A 16476-nucleotide genomic window follows, 5' to 3' on the forward strand; every position below is an offset into this window, starting at 1 on the left:
ATTTTGGTGCTTGTTTGATTCTTTTGCTTTTCTGTGGGCGTTTATTGTGGGATTTTTTGGCCCCTTTTGGTGTTATATGAATAATAGATTCACTCTAGCAGCCCACCTATGTGTTTATCCAACTGGGTACAATATCTCCTGTAAGATTTATCCACTAGTCATGGGGCAGCAGCAGCTATTTCTTCATACTTACATAGGAGTTGTGCCTGTCACCACCACCAGGTGAGTGTTACCATCACGCTCTTTCCATAGGGTATTGCCATATTGTGCGTCAGAGAACAACAGATTATAAGCTGCCGCGGACCAAGACGTACAGGAGACTAGTCGGACAAGTGGGTACATGGCAGCTTCAACCTGGCCACTGCCTTGGATTGATAGGTCTCTGTCTGATTGCTGGTATAGGGAGGGATCTATCACTTTCAGGCAGCGGGCGGGAACAGTTCGCCAGGAACCTGACTGTCCGAGTAGTCTCCTGTGCGGTTCATTCCGTGGCATCTTTTAAACTACATTTTTTCTCTGCTTTTCAGAAACATGGCTGGGATCCTGTAGCCAACGTCTGGTATGTATCAGTCGTCAGGTTCCCTTTATAAAATGCTGACGTTCTGTGATGCAGGTTTTGATGGTGCCGTTTTTACTGTAACTCACTATCATAAGACACATGTTAGGGATATTTCCTCATGTAAAGAAGTGTGTTAAAATCACAGTAAAAATATCTTACAGAAATCCAGCCTCGGGGTTTCTCTTATTCCAATTATTTGGGCATGGGATCTTTTTAGAGCCCAAAAATAAGTAAAATAAAGCCAATCTTCCTTCCTGCCTCATCCGCACTTAGGGGTACTTCACACATAGCGAGATCGCTGAAACGTCACAGGTTTTGTGACACAACAGCGACCTCGCAATGTGTGACACATAGCGGCGACCGGCCCCCCGCTGCGATTTCTTGATCGTTGGTGTCCCACTGGCCAGCACGCATCGCTGTGTTTGATGCCATAACGACGAGCGACCTCGTTGGCGACTCAGAACTCAGGGACGCAGGCGTGATTTTGCTTTGTCTTTTCAACGCTCCCTCAGCTCCGATTGGTGGTCTCAAATTAGGATTTTTGTAGCGTTTCCTTTTATAGGTCAGCTATCAATTATATGCAGTCATAACATTTAACATGTACAGTTATAATAATCGCATGTCCCCGTGTCTGTGGATCCACGAATAAATAGCGCACTAGCGACTCAGACAGGGATGCTGAAGCAAACCACAGTGTTCGCCAAGTAGTGGCCACCAATCGGAGCAGAGGGGCATGGAAAAGGCAACACTGAAGCACGCCTGTCGAGGTCTGAGTCGTCAGAATAGCTGCTGTATGACAAGGTCCCAATGACCGCCGAGGTCGTTATACGGATCGCCATATCACTGCTGCGTCGGTGAGTAGATCTGCCTGTTTGACAGCTTACTAGTGACCATGTAGCGACGCTTCAGCGATCCTTACCGGGTCGTATCGGTGTCGGGATCGCTGGAGCGTCGCTATGTGTAACGGGACCCTAAGATGATGCATAATGTAGGACAATCGGGATCTGTGCAATCTGCCATTAGTAAGTGCTCATAATAGCTTTCCTCTTCATAGTGAGTCATCACCATGTAAACAGCGGGATGGAAACACGAATCCCGAGACTGCACAGACACAAAGAGAAGCAAGAACAGGGAGGGCAGCGCCTTGCTCACCACTACAGCAGCACACAGCTGGCAGCGCCCTCCCCATTACCCCAGATGACCCTCGGAGTGGTAAACAAGTGACTTACAGCACCACACGTAGCCGGGCACAGGGTCAGTCTGCTGCCCTAGCCATCTAATCACCCTGGCTGAAACAGAGTGGTGTGTTGGCGCTGCCCAGGTATTCTGCACCTATGGAAAATGCCCTGGTTGCCCCTTAGCTCTGCCTCTGGTAAGGCATAACACTGTGCGCCTCCGCAGACTCAGCCATGCCCCACAACATGTGCCCAACCTCCTATGCCTTACCCCTGCCCGCTGGTATATTGTATCCAGACTACGATCCTACCGCTACATGGGGAAAGGAGCACATGTACTTCTAATAACTGGAGAACTACAAGTCTCAGCATGGACCATGGGCTAACACTACATACGGATACCAGTACTAAGTTACCACATATCTGATGAACTACAAGTCTCAGCTGGACTACGGGCTAACACTACATACTGATAGCAGCACTTACCACATATCTGGTGGTGAACTACAAGTCTCAGCATGGACCACGGGCTAACACTACATACGGATACCAGTACTGGCCAAATAACAGGAGAACTACAAGTCTCAGGAAGCCTCAAGAAAAGAACAAGAACCCCACATACACGAGAGCCGGAAAGCGCCAGAGCGCAGGACTGCAATTTCTGGCTCTCCAGATGTCGCAAAACTACAACTCCCACCATGCACAGCCGCTTCGAAATATGCTGGGAGTTACGCGTTGTTTCCAGCTAGATAACAGAAGCTAGACTTATATCAACGCTCAAAGAACTACAACTCTCAGCATGCCTGAAGGGACGTGACTTATAGTTTCACCCCAACTTGAAGATCCCTGTGGTAAGTTACAGAACTACAAGTCCCAGGCTGCCCTACACGCCTGGGAATAGCAGCTGCAGGACAGTTCCCTGCCGCTCCTCACACTAGCCAGCCTCTGTGGCCCTGCAGCCCGCCTCCTGGCCGCACACAGCAGCCCCCTCTTACCTCCGCTCCTCGCTGCTTTTTCTTATCTTTGTGTCTCTGTCAGAGCTGCGCTTAACTGTTTAGTCAACGTGGGCGTGGCTTCACCAGGAAGACGCTTCCTATTGGCTGGGATTTCACATAACAACAACACCTCCCCGGCTCAGCATTTACTACTTTTGGGCCGCGGTAACCGCGGATCTCTCTCTTGTCCGTACAGCGCCAGGCAACTAGTGACGTCATGAGCTCTCAGCCAATCTCTGACGCTAGCAAAGATTGCGCCTTTGTTTCTAAGCTTCTAGTATCACGTGAGGAGATGGCTGCTCCACTGACAACATTGATAGGCTGGGAATGTCGATAAACTGACCAATCACGTTATCCGCTAGTGGCGGGAACTTGGAGCGGCTGCTGGGCAGATCTGGTGTGGCGCTGATTCTGGTGATGACGTCATGGCATAAGTGCGGCGGAGAAGTGAGTGCGTTATGTACAGGCTGCGCCGGGTGTGGGCTGTGCTGGCGGGTCAGTGAGCAGGGATGCCGGCGCACAGCGGTGTTGTCTCAGGCTCCCATATTGCTGTGCACTCATTAATATCTGGACCTGCCCCTATATAGCGAGAGTGGTGCTAAATATAAAGTAAGTCGCCTGCCCTGACACCCGCTGGGTTCAGATTGCGTTATGGCAGTCCGTTAGATGGACTGCGTTACACTGCGGCATAACGTGATGTAACGCAGTCATAGACTGCCATAACGCGGCAAAATCAGCATGCGTTATCAATGTGCCGTCATGCTGTGACGGACCCTTGGACGCGGTCTGCATCGTCCGAGGGTCTGTCACTGCTGGCACACATGAAGCATCTGCGCTAGTGGGAGCTCATAATGCGATAGCGCTATGCGTTGGGCAGTCCGGCTGCTCTAGTGATCTGGCTCACTGGTCTCTGCTCGCCTCAAAGCTGCCTCATTCTGGCCAAAACAAAAAATCAGCTCTTCTTGCAAATAGTCCTACTTTTCCCACTGTCATTCTTGTCCCTGACTGTAAAGCCAGCGCCTCATTATACCGCTGTACAGGCACCTAGTGAAGCAGTACAGCCTGCGTTAGGCTGTGTGCACACGTTGCGGATTCTGCTGCGGATCCGCAGCAGATTTGGCCCTGTGGATCCGCAGCAGTTCTGCTGACATGGTACAGTACCATGTTAGCCTATGGCTTTTAAAATCCGCTGTGCACATGGTGCGGATTTTTCCACGAGGATTTGCTGCTGGTTACAATCCGCAGCATGTCAATTGTTTGTGCCGAATCCGCAGCGGTTTCACACCTTTAACATTGTAGAGGTGTGAAACCGCAGGCTAATCCGCAGATCTTTTGACCTGCGGATTTTTCAAAATCCGCAGCCCAATCCGCAACGTGTGCACATAGCCTTATAGCGGTGCCAGGCCCTCAGAGTACTGTATAAGCTCCTGTGCCCACGGCCGCACTCCTCGCTTGTATTTCTGACCCATATTATTATTGTTTGTACAGGTCCTTTGTGCGTTGGTAAGCGCTGTGATCGGTGCTGGATAAGGTTCTAATTCTTAAAACTAAATATTTGGAGACATGTTGCCAGGTTACATGCATTGCTCTGTGCCCACATAGCGTTTTAAAACGCTCACTAAAAACCGGACTCCTTCCCAGAAATCGCGCGGAAAAAAACGTGCGATTTTACCGTGATTATGATCGCGATTTTCGTGTGCGATATTCAAGCACTTTCCAAGCGATTTGAAGCATCGCTTGGAAAGTGATTGACAGGTTGGTCACACTCGTCAAACATACTGTTTGACAAGTGTGACCAGGTTTTTACAATTGAGGCCGCCTATGCGACATCAATAGTAAAAGATAGAATGTTAAAATTCTAAAAAAAATTAAAAAAATCGGTGTATATTTACCTTCCGTCGTCCCGCGCTGCATTCCCGGGCCACAGCGTTCCCAGTAATGCCTTGCGAGACCTGTGATGACGTAGTCTCGCGTTGCTATAGCGATCTCGCGAGACCACGTCATTACAGGGCCTTGCCGCAAGGCATTACTGGGAACGCTTAGGCCGGGAATGCAGCGCGGGACACCGGAAGGTAAATATACCCTGATTTTTTATTTATTTTTTTTTACAGGGGTATGGTACCCAGGGCCTGGAGGACAGTCTCCTCTCCTCCACACCGTGGGTACCAACCGCACATGAGACGCTTAACTTCCCGCATGGTGGGCATAGCCACATGCGGGAAGTAAGCGATTCTCATGCATCCCTATGGGTGCGGAATCGCGGCAATTCTTTGCGATTCCGCACAAAAGAATGAGCATCCTGCGATTTTTTTTTTCCGCGATGCGATTCCGCCACGGAAAAAAGCGCAGCATTAGCACAGCATGTGCGGAATGCCATAGGAATGCATGGGGTGCGTTCTGTACACGATTTTTAAAAGTTTTCGCACCGAAAATCGCGGCAAAAACGCTTAAAAATCGCTACGTGGGCACACAGCCTAAGGGTATGTTTCCACGTTCAGTATTTGCTGCGGACAGCCACAGTTTCCAGATGTTATCACATAGTGGAGGGGATTTTGTGAAATCCATCTCCATTATGCGTGCAAAGATGCAGGTGGCAAACCTGCGTAATCGGACATGCGGCGCGTCTTTACAGACCAGCTTTTCCAATCTCTGCTCTGAATCCACTCCTGTGTCTCCATTCAATGTCAGCAAGCAGTTAATCCTGAATGCTATCTATGTGTGTTCAACTATGCAAGCTTATATCTGGTATATAGTTTTTTCAACTTACTCTCTTGTCCCCTTATGTTTGTGAGGTCAAGAAACTTTACAAAGTGCTTTATGATCCATGTAGTGCTGGACATGTGTTTATTTGACCACAACATTTTATTGGGTCCTGGTGTCTCAATTTAGTGTGATTGATTAACGAGAAAAGAGAGAGCAAAAAAAAAAAAATCTTAGCCTTAACCTCCTATATATTCAGACATAGCTAGGGGGAGCATTTGTGCACATGTAATCTAAGTACATGTATCTAAGTACTACTGGCAGTTATAACATGGCAGTTAGACAGGGCAGGAGACAGGTAAGACATTTATATACTTCTACTCCCTGTACATTTGGAGTACATCAAATATATACCATATGCATTTGTGTAATTTATATCCTGGCCGCTGCATTCACACACATCCACCGCCCTGGCATTAACTCTCTACACTCCATCCATATCGGCCCCTCGCTCCTTTCCTCTCCTATGTATAGCACTCACGCTCTATTCACATTGTTAAATTGCACAGACCCAGTTAGTCCCACCATTCAACATCAGAGACGCTCTCACAAATCACTTAACCATCTGCTCACTCTTTCTATCCTCCTTCTCCTAGTCGCAGGAGACATTGCTCCCAACCCTGGTCCCCCATGTTATAGAAAGTCAACCCCCCTGACTGCTACACTCAGAAACCCCTCTAATCTTATTAATATTCCCTGCATGCCATCTGTCTCTCTTAATTGTGCACTTTGGAATTCTCGCTCAGTGTGTAACAAACTCTCCTTCATCCATGACTACTTCCTTTCTAATTCTCTTAACCTCCTGGCTCTTACTGAAACCTGGATCCAGCAGTCAGACACCACCACTGCTGCTGCTCTTTCATACGGGGGGCTACACTTCTCTCATACCCCAAGATCAGATAATAGAGCAGGTGGAGGCGTTGGTCTGCTTCTATCACCAAAATGTACATTTCAGGTTATCCCTCAACTACCCTCACTAGTCTTCCCTTCTTTTGAGGTCCATGCCGTCAGACTCTATACCCCCTTCTCCATGCGATTGGCGGTGGTATATCGTCCTCCCGGCCCCTCCCATCAGTTCTTGGATCATTTTGCCACTTGGCTTCCACATTTTCTCTCCTGTGACATCCCTACCCTCATCATGGGAGATTTCAACATCCCCATTGCTCTTCCCCTTTCACCATCTGCTACTCACCTTTTATCTCTAACCTCCTCATTTGGCCTTTCGCAGCTTACTAATTCTCCAACGCATGAAGACGGAAACTCCCTCAACTTGGTCTTCTCTCGGCTTTGTGCAGTGGATGATTTTGCAAACTCCCCTCTCCCGCTCTCTGACCACAATCTTCTTTCATTCTCTATCAAGAACTGCCAGGCTGCTCAGGTCACCCCCACTGTCCAAACTTATAGAAACATACCGGCCATTAACACCCAGAAACTTATGAAGAACTTGCAGTCTTCATTGGCCCCTATCTCCTCCCTCTCATGTCCTGATTCTGCATTGAAGCATTACAATCAAACACTTCAAAGTGCCCTGGATGAATTTGCACCCCCTATAAATAGAACACCACAACGCAGATGGCGACAACCCTGGCACACGGTGCAACACGTTTTCTGCAGCGGTGCTCCAGGTGCGCCGAACGTCTGTGGAGAAAATCCAATCTACACGAAGATTTCATCCATTTTAAGTTTATACTTAGAACATACAACACTGCCCTTCACCTCTCCAAACAAGCCTATTTCAACACCCTCATCACCTCACTGTCCAATAACCTGAAACGTCTCTTTGACACTTTTCATTCTCTACTCAATCCGAGAGTACAGGCCCCAACCACGGTGCTCCGAGCTGACTATCTGGCCAATTACTTCAAAGAAAAAATTGACCAGATTCGACAGGAAATTATCTCCCAATCACCTCATACCATGCACTGTCCTCCCTCCCCCACTGCATCTAGCTCACTCTCTGATTTTGAACCAGTCACAGAAGAAGAAGTAAGCAGGCTCCTTGCATCTTCTCGCCCAACCACTTGCACCAGTGACCCATTTCCGTCACATCTCCTCCAGTCCCTTTCCCCTGCTGTGACCCCTCACCTAACTAAAATATTTAACCTCTCTCTCTCTTCTGGTATTTTTCCCTCATTTAAGCATGCCATCATACATCCACTACTTAAAAAAACATCCCTCGACCAAAACTGTGCCGCTAACTATAGACCTGTCTCTAATCTTCCCTTCATCTCTAAACTCCTGGAATGCCTGGTCCACTCCCGTCTTATCTGCTATCTCTCAGAAAACTCTGTTCTCGACCCTCTCCAATCCGGTTTCCGCTCTTTACACTCCACTGAAACTGCCCTCACTAAAGTCTCTAATGATCTGCTAACAGCTAAATCAAATGGTCATTACTCCATGCTAATTCTCTTGGATCTCTCTGCAGCATTTGACACTGTGGATCATCAGCTCCTCCTCACTATGCTCCGTTCCATTGTCCTCAAGGACACCGTTCTCTCATGGTTCTCCTCCTATCTCTCTGACTGCTCCTTTACTGTATCTTTTGCCGGTTCCTCCTCCTCTCACATTCCCCTTACTGTTGGGGGTCCCTCAAGGATCAGTTCTAGGCCCCCTCCTCTTCTCCTTGTACACTGCCCCTATTGGTCAAACAATCAGTAGATTTGGTTTCCAGTACCATCTCTATGCTGATGACACCCAATTATACGCTTCTTCTCCTGACATCACGCCAGCCTTTCTAGAAAACACCGGCGATTGTCTAAACGCTGTGTCTAATATCATGTCCTCACTATATCTGAAACTGAACCTGTCAAAGACTGAACTCCTGGTGTTTCCTCCCTCTACTAATGTACCTATACCCGACATTGCCATTTCTGTGTGTGGTTCCACTATTACTCCCCAGCAACAGGCCCGCTGTCTTGGAGTCATACTTGATTCCGAGCTTTCCTTTGCCCCCCACATTCTATCACTGGCTCGCTCTTGTCATCTGCACCTCAAAAACATTTCTAAAATTCGACCTTTTCTTACTTTTGACTCTGCAAAAACTCTTACTGTTTCTCTTATTCATTCTCGTCTTGACTATTGTAACTCTCTTCTAATCTGTCTCCCTCTTACCAAACTCTCCCCTCTCCAATCTAGTCTTGAATGCTGCAGCCAGGATCATATTCCTCACCAATCGTTACACCGATGCCTCTACCTTGTGCCAGTCATTACACTGGCTACCCATCCACTCTAGAATTCAGTATAAACTTATTACCCTCACCCACAAAGCCCTCCATAGCTCAGCACCACCTTACATCTCCTCCCTTGTTTCAGTATACCACCCTACCCGCGCCCTCCGTTCTGCTGATGACCTGAGGTTAACATCCTTAATAGTCAGAACCTCCCACTCCCGTCTCCAAGACTTTACACGTGCCGCGCCAATTCTTTGGAATGCACTTCCCAGGTCAATACGATTAGTCCCCAATCCCCACAATTTTAAGCGTGCCCTGAAAACACATTTATTCAGACTGGCCTATCGCCTCAACACATTAACCTAATCTATCCCTGTGTGGCACAGCCAAAAGTTCTACCATAACCAGATTTCCCGCATCATGTTCCCACATGCTTTATGCATCCATTAGCCCTCTGTGTTTGTACTGTTACACACTTAACATTATGGCTGGTCCATACAGTCAGGGTAACTGTTACCACCCACCTTTCGTGTCTGCCTCTTTCCTCATAGACTGTAAGCTTGCGAGCAGGGCCCTCTTTCCTCTTGGTATTTGTTATAATCTACTGTATGTGATTATTGTTATGCTGTAATGTCTATTGTCTGTACAAATCCCCTCTGAAATGTAAAGTGCTGCGGAATATGTCGGCGCTATAAAAATAAAATTTATTATGACTATTTTGCAGAGACACTGTCTCCTCAAGATAAATAGCCCAGTCTATGTATAGGATGCAGTGATACCGCATGTATGAATAATCGCACGTAAAAAAAGGGGGCAGCACTTTGGGCGGAGCTGCGTCCTCTCCACAGCGGTTCCTTAAAGGGGTTGTCCGGGCTTTTCACATAATCTCAGTACATATCTGGGCTGCAGAATTATGACAGTAAGTAATTTACTTTCTGTCACTAGTTTGCACGGTTTTCTAGATATTCTGAACAGAACGTCCAAGGGGGGGGGGGGTGTTATGGCATTGAAATGAGAACTGGTCATAACCTCCTACTCTACTCCAAACATGCTCTCTATAGCAACAACCCCACCCTCCATGGCTACAGGCCCTCCCCCTCCACATGAAGAAGCCCTCATCACACAGTAACAAATCCTCCCCCTCCAGCAGCCTCACTGCAGAGAGCTGCTCCTCCCCCAGACACATGCTGAACAGTGATCTATGGAAAGTGAAACTAGTGAGGAGGGAAAATCGTCCTGTATTCTGGGAAAGGCTGCTCCCATCAGTATTTGTGTCATTAGAGACACGGTGCTCAAACATACACTGCACCAAATCTGCTGCTGTGTGAAGACATCAGTGACACAGAGCTGTCTCATTCACACAGCAGAGGCTTTGTCACACAACAGATTACATCAGTGACTGGCATCCCCTGTGCAGATTAGAAGCTGCAGACCCCCATCACTGGCCATCACGCAGTCTGTTCTCACTGCTTCCAGCAGCCTGAGACAGTGAGGGAAGGAATTACTGATAATGAGTTATGTATTGTAATCATGGAGTGGCCCAGAATACAGGACGATTTTCCCTCCTGACTAGGTTCACTTTCAATAGATGTTCAGTGTGTGTCTGGGGGAGGAGCAGCTGCTCTGTGCAGTGAGGCTGCTAGAGGGGGAGGATTTGTTACTGTGTGATGAGGGCTTCTTCATATGGAGAGTGGGGTTGTTGCTTTAGAGGGCATGTTTGGCGTAGAGTAGGAGGTTACAACCAGTTCTCATTTCAATGCCATAACACCCCCCCCCCCCCCCCTTGGACGTTCTGTTCAGAATATCTAGAAGACCGTGCAAACTAGTGACAGAAAGTAAATTACTTATTGTCATAATTCTGCAGCCCAGATATGTACTGAGATTATGTGAAAAGCCCGGACAACCCCTTTAACATGGAAACATACCCTTATAATGTGCATCACCAAGGGCTGGCTGGCACATTTCATCCTGGGGGGCAACAACAAGACAGTGGCCCTCGAGTTGCAGTGGGGCCTGCTTTAAAACAGTAGAGGCGACAGTCTAATATATAGATTTGGGAACAGAGCTTTGCTGCATGCATGATATTGTAAGAGGAGTAAGCTGACTACATGGACTTAGGAACTGAACTAACTGACTACACAGACGCAAGAGCGAAGCCAAGATTATTACAGAGGTAAGGGAGCGGGGCCGAGCTTACCGCAGAGGTAAGGGAGCGGGGCCGAGCTTACCGCAGAGGTAAGGGAGCGGGGCCGAGCTTACCGCAGAGGTAAGGGAGCGGGGCCGAGCTTACCGCAGAGGTAAGGGAGCGGGGCCGAGCTTACCGCAGAGGTAAGGGAGCGGGGCCGAGCTTACCGCAGAGGTAAGGGAGCGGGGCCGAGCTTACCGCAGAGGTAAGGGAGCGGGGCCGAGCTTACCGCAGAGGTAAGGGAGCGGGGCCGAGCTTACCGCAGAGGTAAGGGAGCGGGGCCGAGCTTACCGCAGAGGTAAGGGAGCGGGGCCGAGCTTACCGCAGAGGTAAGGGAGCGGGGCCGAGCTTACCGCAGAGGTAAGGGAGCGGGGCCGAGCTTACCGCAGAGGTAAGGGAGCGGGGCCGAGCTTACCGCAGAGGTAAGGGAGCGGGGCCGAGCTTACCGCAGAGGTAAGGGAGCGGGGCCGAGCTTACCGCAGAGGTAAGGGAGCGGGGCCGAGCTTACCGCAGAGGTAAGGGAGCGGGGCCGAGCTTACCGCAGAGGTAAGGGAGCGGGGCCGAGCTTACCGCAGAGGTAAGGGAGCGGGGCCGAGCTTACCGCAGAGGTAAGGGAGCGGGGCCGAGCTTACCGCAGAGGTAAGGGAGCGGGGCCGAGCTTACCGCAGAGGTAAGGGAGCGGGGCCGAGCTTACCGCAGAGGTAAGGGAGCGGGGCCGAGCTTACCGCAGAGGTAAGGGAGCGGGGCCGAGCTTACCGCAGAGGTAAGGGAGCGGGGCCGAGCTTACCGCAGAGGTAAGGGAGCGGGGCCGAGCTTACCGCAGAGGTAAGGGAGCGGGGCCGAGCTTACCGCAGAGGTAAGGGAGCGGGGCCGAGCTTACCGCAGAGGTAAGGGAGCGGGGCCGAGCTTACCGCAGAGGTAAGGGAGCGGGGCCGAGCTTACCGCAGAGGTAAGGGAGCGGGGCCGAGCTTACCGCAGAGGTAAGGGAGCGGGGCCGAGCTTACCGCAGAGGTAAGGGAGCGGGGCCGAGCTTACCGCAGAGGTAAGGGAGCGGGGCCGAGCTTACCGCAGAGGTAAGGGAGCTTACTAATGCTACTGTCATGATCCAGTCCGAGGTTTGTTTTCTGCTATCCTCTCCCAGGACTGGTCATGCGGGGGTTAGACCCCTCTGCCTAGTTTTGGATCTGTTTTTCCTACTTCAGCAGTTCCCTGCAGCTTGCAGGCGACGTCAGTGATAGTTCATGCTTACATGCTAGAGCAGCTGACCAGTATACCCTAGTGATCATTCTGCCTCTTACTTCCCATATTAGTGTGTGACCTGTTTCCTACCACTGACTTTGTGTACGTTTGGTGGTTTCCTTACAGTTTATGACTCGGCTAGAACTCTGAACCACGCTTCCTGTTTTTCTGTCTCTGATACCACGTTACTGACTGACTTATGACTCATTGGCTTGTACCCTGACTCCCCTTTCCGTCTCACGTCTTGGATACCGCGTTCCCGTCTGGCTCTGACTTCTGGCTTGTCTCTGACTACGTGCATTGCTGTGACCTCTGGTACTTTTGTTTTCCTGTTTATTGCTGACCTGGCCTGTCTGACTACTTGGCCATCTCCTAGTGGTGGTCTGCACTGCGGTGTTACACGGTGAATGCAACCCTTTTTCCCTTACCAGCGCCCCCTGGTGGAGTTTGCGTGCAACTTCCACCCAGTTAAATTACTTCTACTACATGGATACAGCAACAGAACAAAGCTTATGTCATACATATGGTACCATAACTGATCTTACTATATAACTATTGGAGCATAACCAAGCTTACTGCATTGATACGGGAGCAAAACCAACCTTGCCACATATATACAGTACCATAACCCAGCTCATTGCATATATAAAAGTTTCCTAATGAGGCCCTTTAGAACACAATCTTTAAAAAAAGAAAAACCTCTTGGAAACTTTATTTTCAGTTTCTGTCTAAGGATATGGTGGCTGTTTACATGCTCTCTTAGCTCGGCACATCACTGCTCTGCTTGCAGTTTGCATAGAGGCAATCACATACCAACCGCTTTCTTTTCTGATAAACCCAACAGAAACAATGAGGGAAGCCGCAGAGAAAGTGCTTGTCTCTATAGAAATGACATATGGAGCAGTGATGTGACGAGCACAGAGAGTAAAAACCGACGAATCCTAAGGGTGTGTTCACACTCAGCGTTTTTGCTGCGTGTTTTTTTTTTTTTTTTAATGCTTTATGCTAATTTTCAGCTGCTCTTTAAAGTGCCAGTAAAGCCTATGAGATTTCAGAAATCTCATGTACAGTTTTTTTTTTTTTTTTTTTTTTGTAATCTGGATTTTGTGCTTTGCATTGTTTTTTTGACATAGAGCATATCACTTCTTTCAGCGTTTTTGTAGCGTTTTTCACCCATTAACTTCACTTTGCTACATCTAGATGACAAGCTGCATGATGCGTCCATACAACCTGTCATCCAGCAGAGCAGATCTGAACCCCATTCACTTCAAGTGTTTGACACACTGTCCTATGCATGACAGCGCAGCAAACAGTGCTAATCGGATGTGAAACCATCCCGACGATCAGAGAGCCGTGGTTCTCACGCTGTCAAAAGACAGTGTGAGCACTCAGCTGTTATCAGAGGTATAACGTTTACCTCCGGTCACTGGTGTCAGCTGATGGGACTACTACTCCCATCCTCTGACACTTGCTGCCACTAATAACAGTGAAAGAAGGAGCGGACGATGGGAGCATTCATCAGCCGCTCCTGCACTGTAAATAAATAAAAAAAAAAAAAAACCTGAGTGGGTTCCCCCCTATTTTTGATAACAAGCCAGACAAAACTTACTGCTGGGGGCTGCAACCCTCAGCTGCCAGTGTTAGCGAGGCTAGTTATCAACAGTAGATGGGTCCCCACGCTGTTTTTTTTTTTTTTTGTTTTTTTTTTTAATTATTTAAAATTAAAAAAAAAAAAAAAAAGCATGAGGGCCCCCCCATTTTTGACAACCAGCCATGCTAAAGCAGACAGCTGGGGAATGGTATTTTCAGGCTGGTGAGGGGCTATAGATATTGGGCCCCCCAGCCTAAAAATAGCAGCCTGCATCCGATCTGAAAAGACATCTATTAGATGCGCCAATTCTGGCGCTTTGTTTGGCTCATCCCACTTGCCCTGTAGCAGTGGCAAGTGGGGTGATAATTGGGAGGAATTGATGTCACCTTTGTATTGTCAGATGACATCAAGCCCCGAGATTGGTAATGGAGAGGCGTCTATAAAACACCCCCATTACTAACCCCATAGTCACATTGTATAAAAACACAGACACCCAGAAAAAGTCCTTTCATTGAAAAAATGACAGACTCCTTTAGGGTAAGTGCACATGCTGCGGATTTTTCCGCGTAGATTTGGCAAAATCCGCAGTTAAATCCGCAGGTCAAAAGACCTGCGGATTAGCCTGTGGTTTTGCCCTGCGGTTTGACGCCTGTACAATAGAGCAGGTGTAAAACCGCTGCGGATTCCGCACAAAGAATTGACATGCTGTGGATTTGAAACCGCAGCAAATTCGCGTGGAAAAATCCGCAGCATGTGCACAGCGGTTTTTGTTTTTCATTGATTTTAATGGTACTGTACAACGCAGCAGAAACTGCTGCGGTTCCGCAGGGCCAAAACCGCTGCGGATCCGCAGCGTGTGCACACACCCTAAATAACCTTAATTAAACCATACTTAAGTCCTTGCCTAATTCCACCGAAACCCTCATTCTCCTGTAATAAACCAAAAATAAAAAACAACAATCTACCATACCTGATGTTCATTCAGTCCCTTGCCGTAATCTGTTCTTTTCTCCTACGCCTCATTGGGGGACACAGGACCATGGGTGTGATGCTGCTTGCCACTAGGAGGACACTAAGTGAACACAGAAAAAAAAGTTAACTCCTCCTCTGCAGTATACATCCTCTCCCTGGCTGAGAATTCCCCAGTTCTTGCTTAGTGTCTGTAGGAGGCACTTGGGTCTGGCTTCAGACCCCAACGTTTTTATTTTCGATTTTTGAATTTTTTTTTTCTGCAAATTTATATATTTTTTTTAATGGAGTGAAGGGGGCAATAGATTCCTTTCAAGGGTCCACTTTCCCCCGAACTAACAACAGGCGATAACGTGGAGTATACCTCCCCGTACCCTCTCCTGCGACGACTGGGGCATACCTGATTCTTCTGGGCGACGGTTCCTTTACGGTCCCGATCTCCCCACACGGATACGAGGGCAAGCGCATGGAGAAGACTTTAGGAGCACTTTGGATGCCCTGAATCAGCCCCATGGCCTCTCCATCCCCCTGCCCATAGGGAGGATCGATTTGAGGTATACCCCTTTAAGAACTCCTCCGACTCTGCTGCATCGCCCGGGAGGATGAGATCTGCAGGCTGGGTCCTGGACAGCGTGGCCTGCGGTGAGCACCAGATTGGAGGTATGAGGTCGGGTCCTGGTCCCTGGGAGAAGCACTGACCCCCGCCCCGTCGCCGCCCCCCCCCCATCCCTCCTTCAACCGGCGCTCACCGCGGGTAGGCCCAGAAGTTTAGTCCCCAGCTTTTCGGGCCGACCAAGCCGCAATTTACACAGCACCGCCCACTGTTAGCGCCGCTGCCCACGTCCTTGGCGCTTCTCGTTCTGTCGCCAGGCAGATAATTCATGCAGGGGACTTTGTAGTGGACGCTTCTTTAGATGCCGCCAATTGCGCTGCTCAGGCAGCCGCTAATGCAGTCTCCATTAGACTAGCCCTATGGCTCCGCAACTGGCGGGCAGATTCCACCTCCAAACGATCGTTGACTTCTCTGCCCTATCAAACTGGTCGCCTATGTGGAGAGAAACTGAACCAGCTCATTTCTGACACTACCGGGGGGAAGAGTAAATTCCTTCCCCAACAAAGGGCTGTCGTTTCGGAATCAACAGCCGACTCGTTTTCAACCTTTTCGCAACAATTCCAGTTGGTCTTGCACAACCTTCTCTTCCGAATGAGGTCAGTCCCCACGTGGAGACAAAGGTTCCCAGGTCTCATACAGACCTATCCGCTCTTGGAAACCCAGGCCAAGGGCATCTGGATCTAGGGGAGCCAGATCCCATAGATCCTCTACACAATGACTTGTTGCGGTTTTCGGCGGACACCGACAAAGTAGGCGGTCGTCTACTTTCATTCGGTCACACCTGGCTCGCGGTCGTCCACAACGAGTGGGTCAGGGAGCTGGTGTCCTCCGGATACAAAATAGAATTCTCTCAAACCCCCAAACCCCCCCCCCCCCCCCAACACGTTTTTTCCGTTCCTCACCTCCCAAGACAAAGACAACAGCCTTCCCTCGGGCCATTAATGCGCTGCAAAGGGACAGGGTCATCATTCCGGTCCCTCAAGACAAAGGTTCAGGGGTTTTTATTCAAACCTTTTTGTGGTTCCAACGAAGGACGGAACGATGCGGCCCATACTGAACCTCAAGCTGTTAAATCAGTTTGTCAAGGTACGGCGATTCCGAATGCAATCTCTCCGATCAGTTGTCGCCTCCATGGAAAAGGGAGAGTTCCTAGCATCCATCGATATCAAAGATGCTTACCTTCACATCCCAGTTTGCCCGTCCCACCAGTAGTTGCTGCG

The 16476-nt window shown here is 49.1% G+C and overlaps 2 protein-coding genes across 6 annotated transcripts in view; one reads left to right on the forward strand and one right to left on the reverse strand.

Moving 5' to 3' along the window:
- The window catches only part of CASP3 (caspase 3), a 66804-nt gene extending 63893 nt beyond the window's left edge, over positions 1-2911 (reverse strand). The window contains exon 1 of one of the 2 annotated variants that reach the window (XM_073578380.1): positions 2730-2911. The gene's annotated coding sequence lies outside the window, so the exon portion shown is untranslated. Of the gene's footprint in view, positions 1-2220; positions 2359-2729 lie in introns of those variants that run through there. The other variant, XM_073578386.1, reaches the window with a different exon arrangement.
- Positions 2472-16476, forward strand: part of PRIMPOL (primase and DNA directed polymerase) — a 192628-nt gene continuing 178623 nt past the window's right edge. Inside the window, exon 1 of one of the 4 annotated variants that reach the window (XM_073578332.1) lies at positions 2472-2585. Coding sequence is in view for 1 of the 4 variants with exons in the window: in XM_073578350.1 (XP_073434451.1) it covers positions 3147-3176 (30 nt within the window). In the remaining 3 variants the exon portion in view is untranslated. The other 3 variants (XM_073578318.1, XM_073578350.1, XM_073578326.1) reach the window with 3 other exon arrangements.

Source organism: Dendrobates tinctorius, unplaced genomic scaffold (assembly GCF_039654945.1).
Source record: "Dendrobates tinctorius isolate UK_male_01 unplaced genomic scaffold, ASM3965494v1 ptg000008l, whole genome shotgun sequence".
In the NCBI taxonomy this organism is placed as follows: Eukaryota; Metazoa; Chordata; class Amphibia; order Anura; family Dendrobatidae; genus Dendrobates; species Dendrobates tinctorius.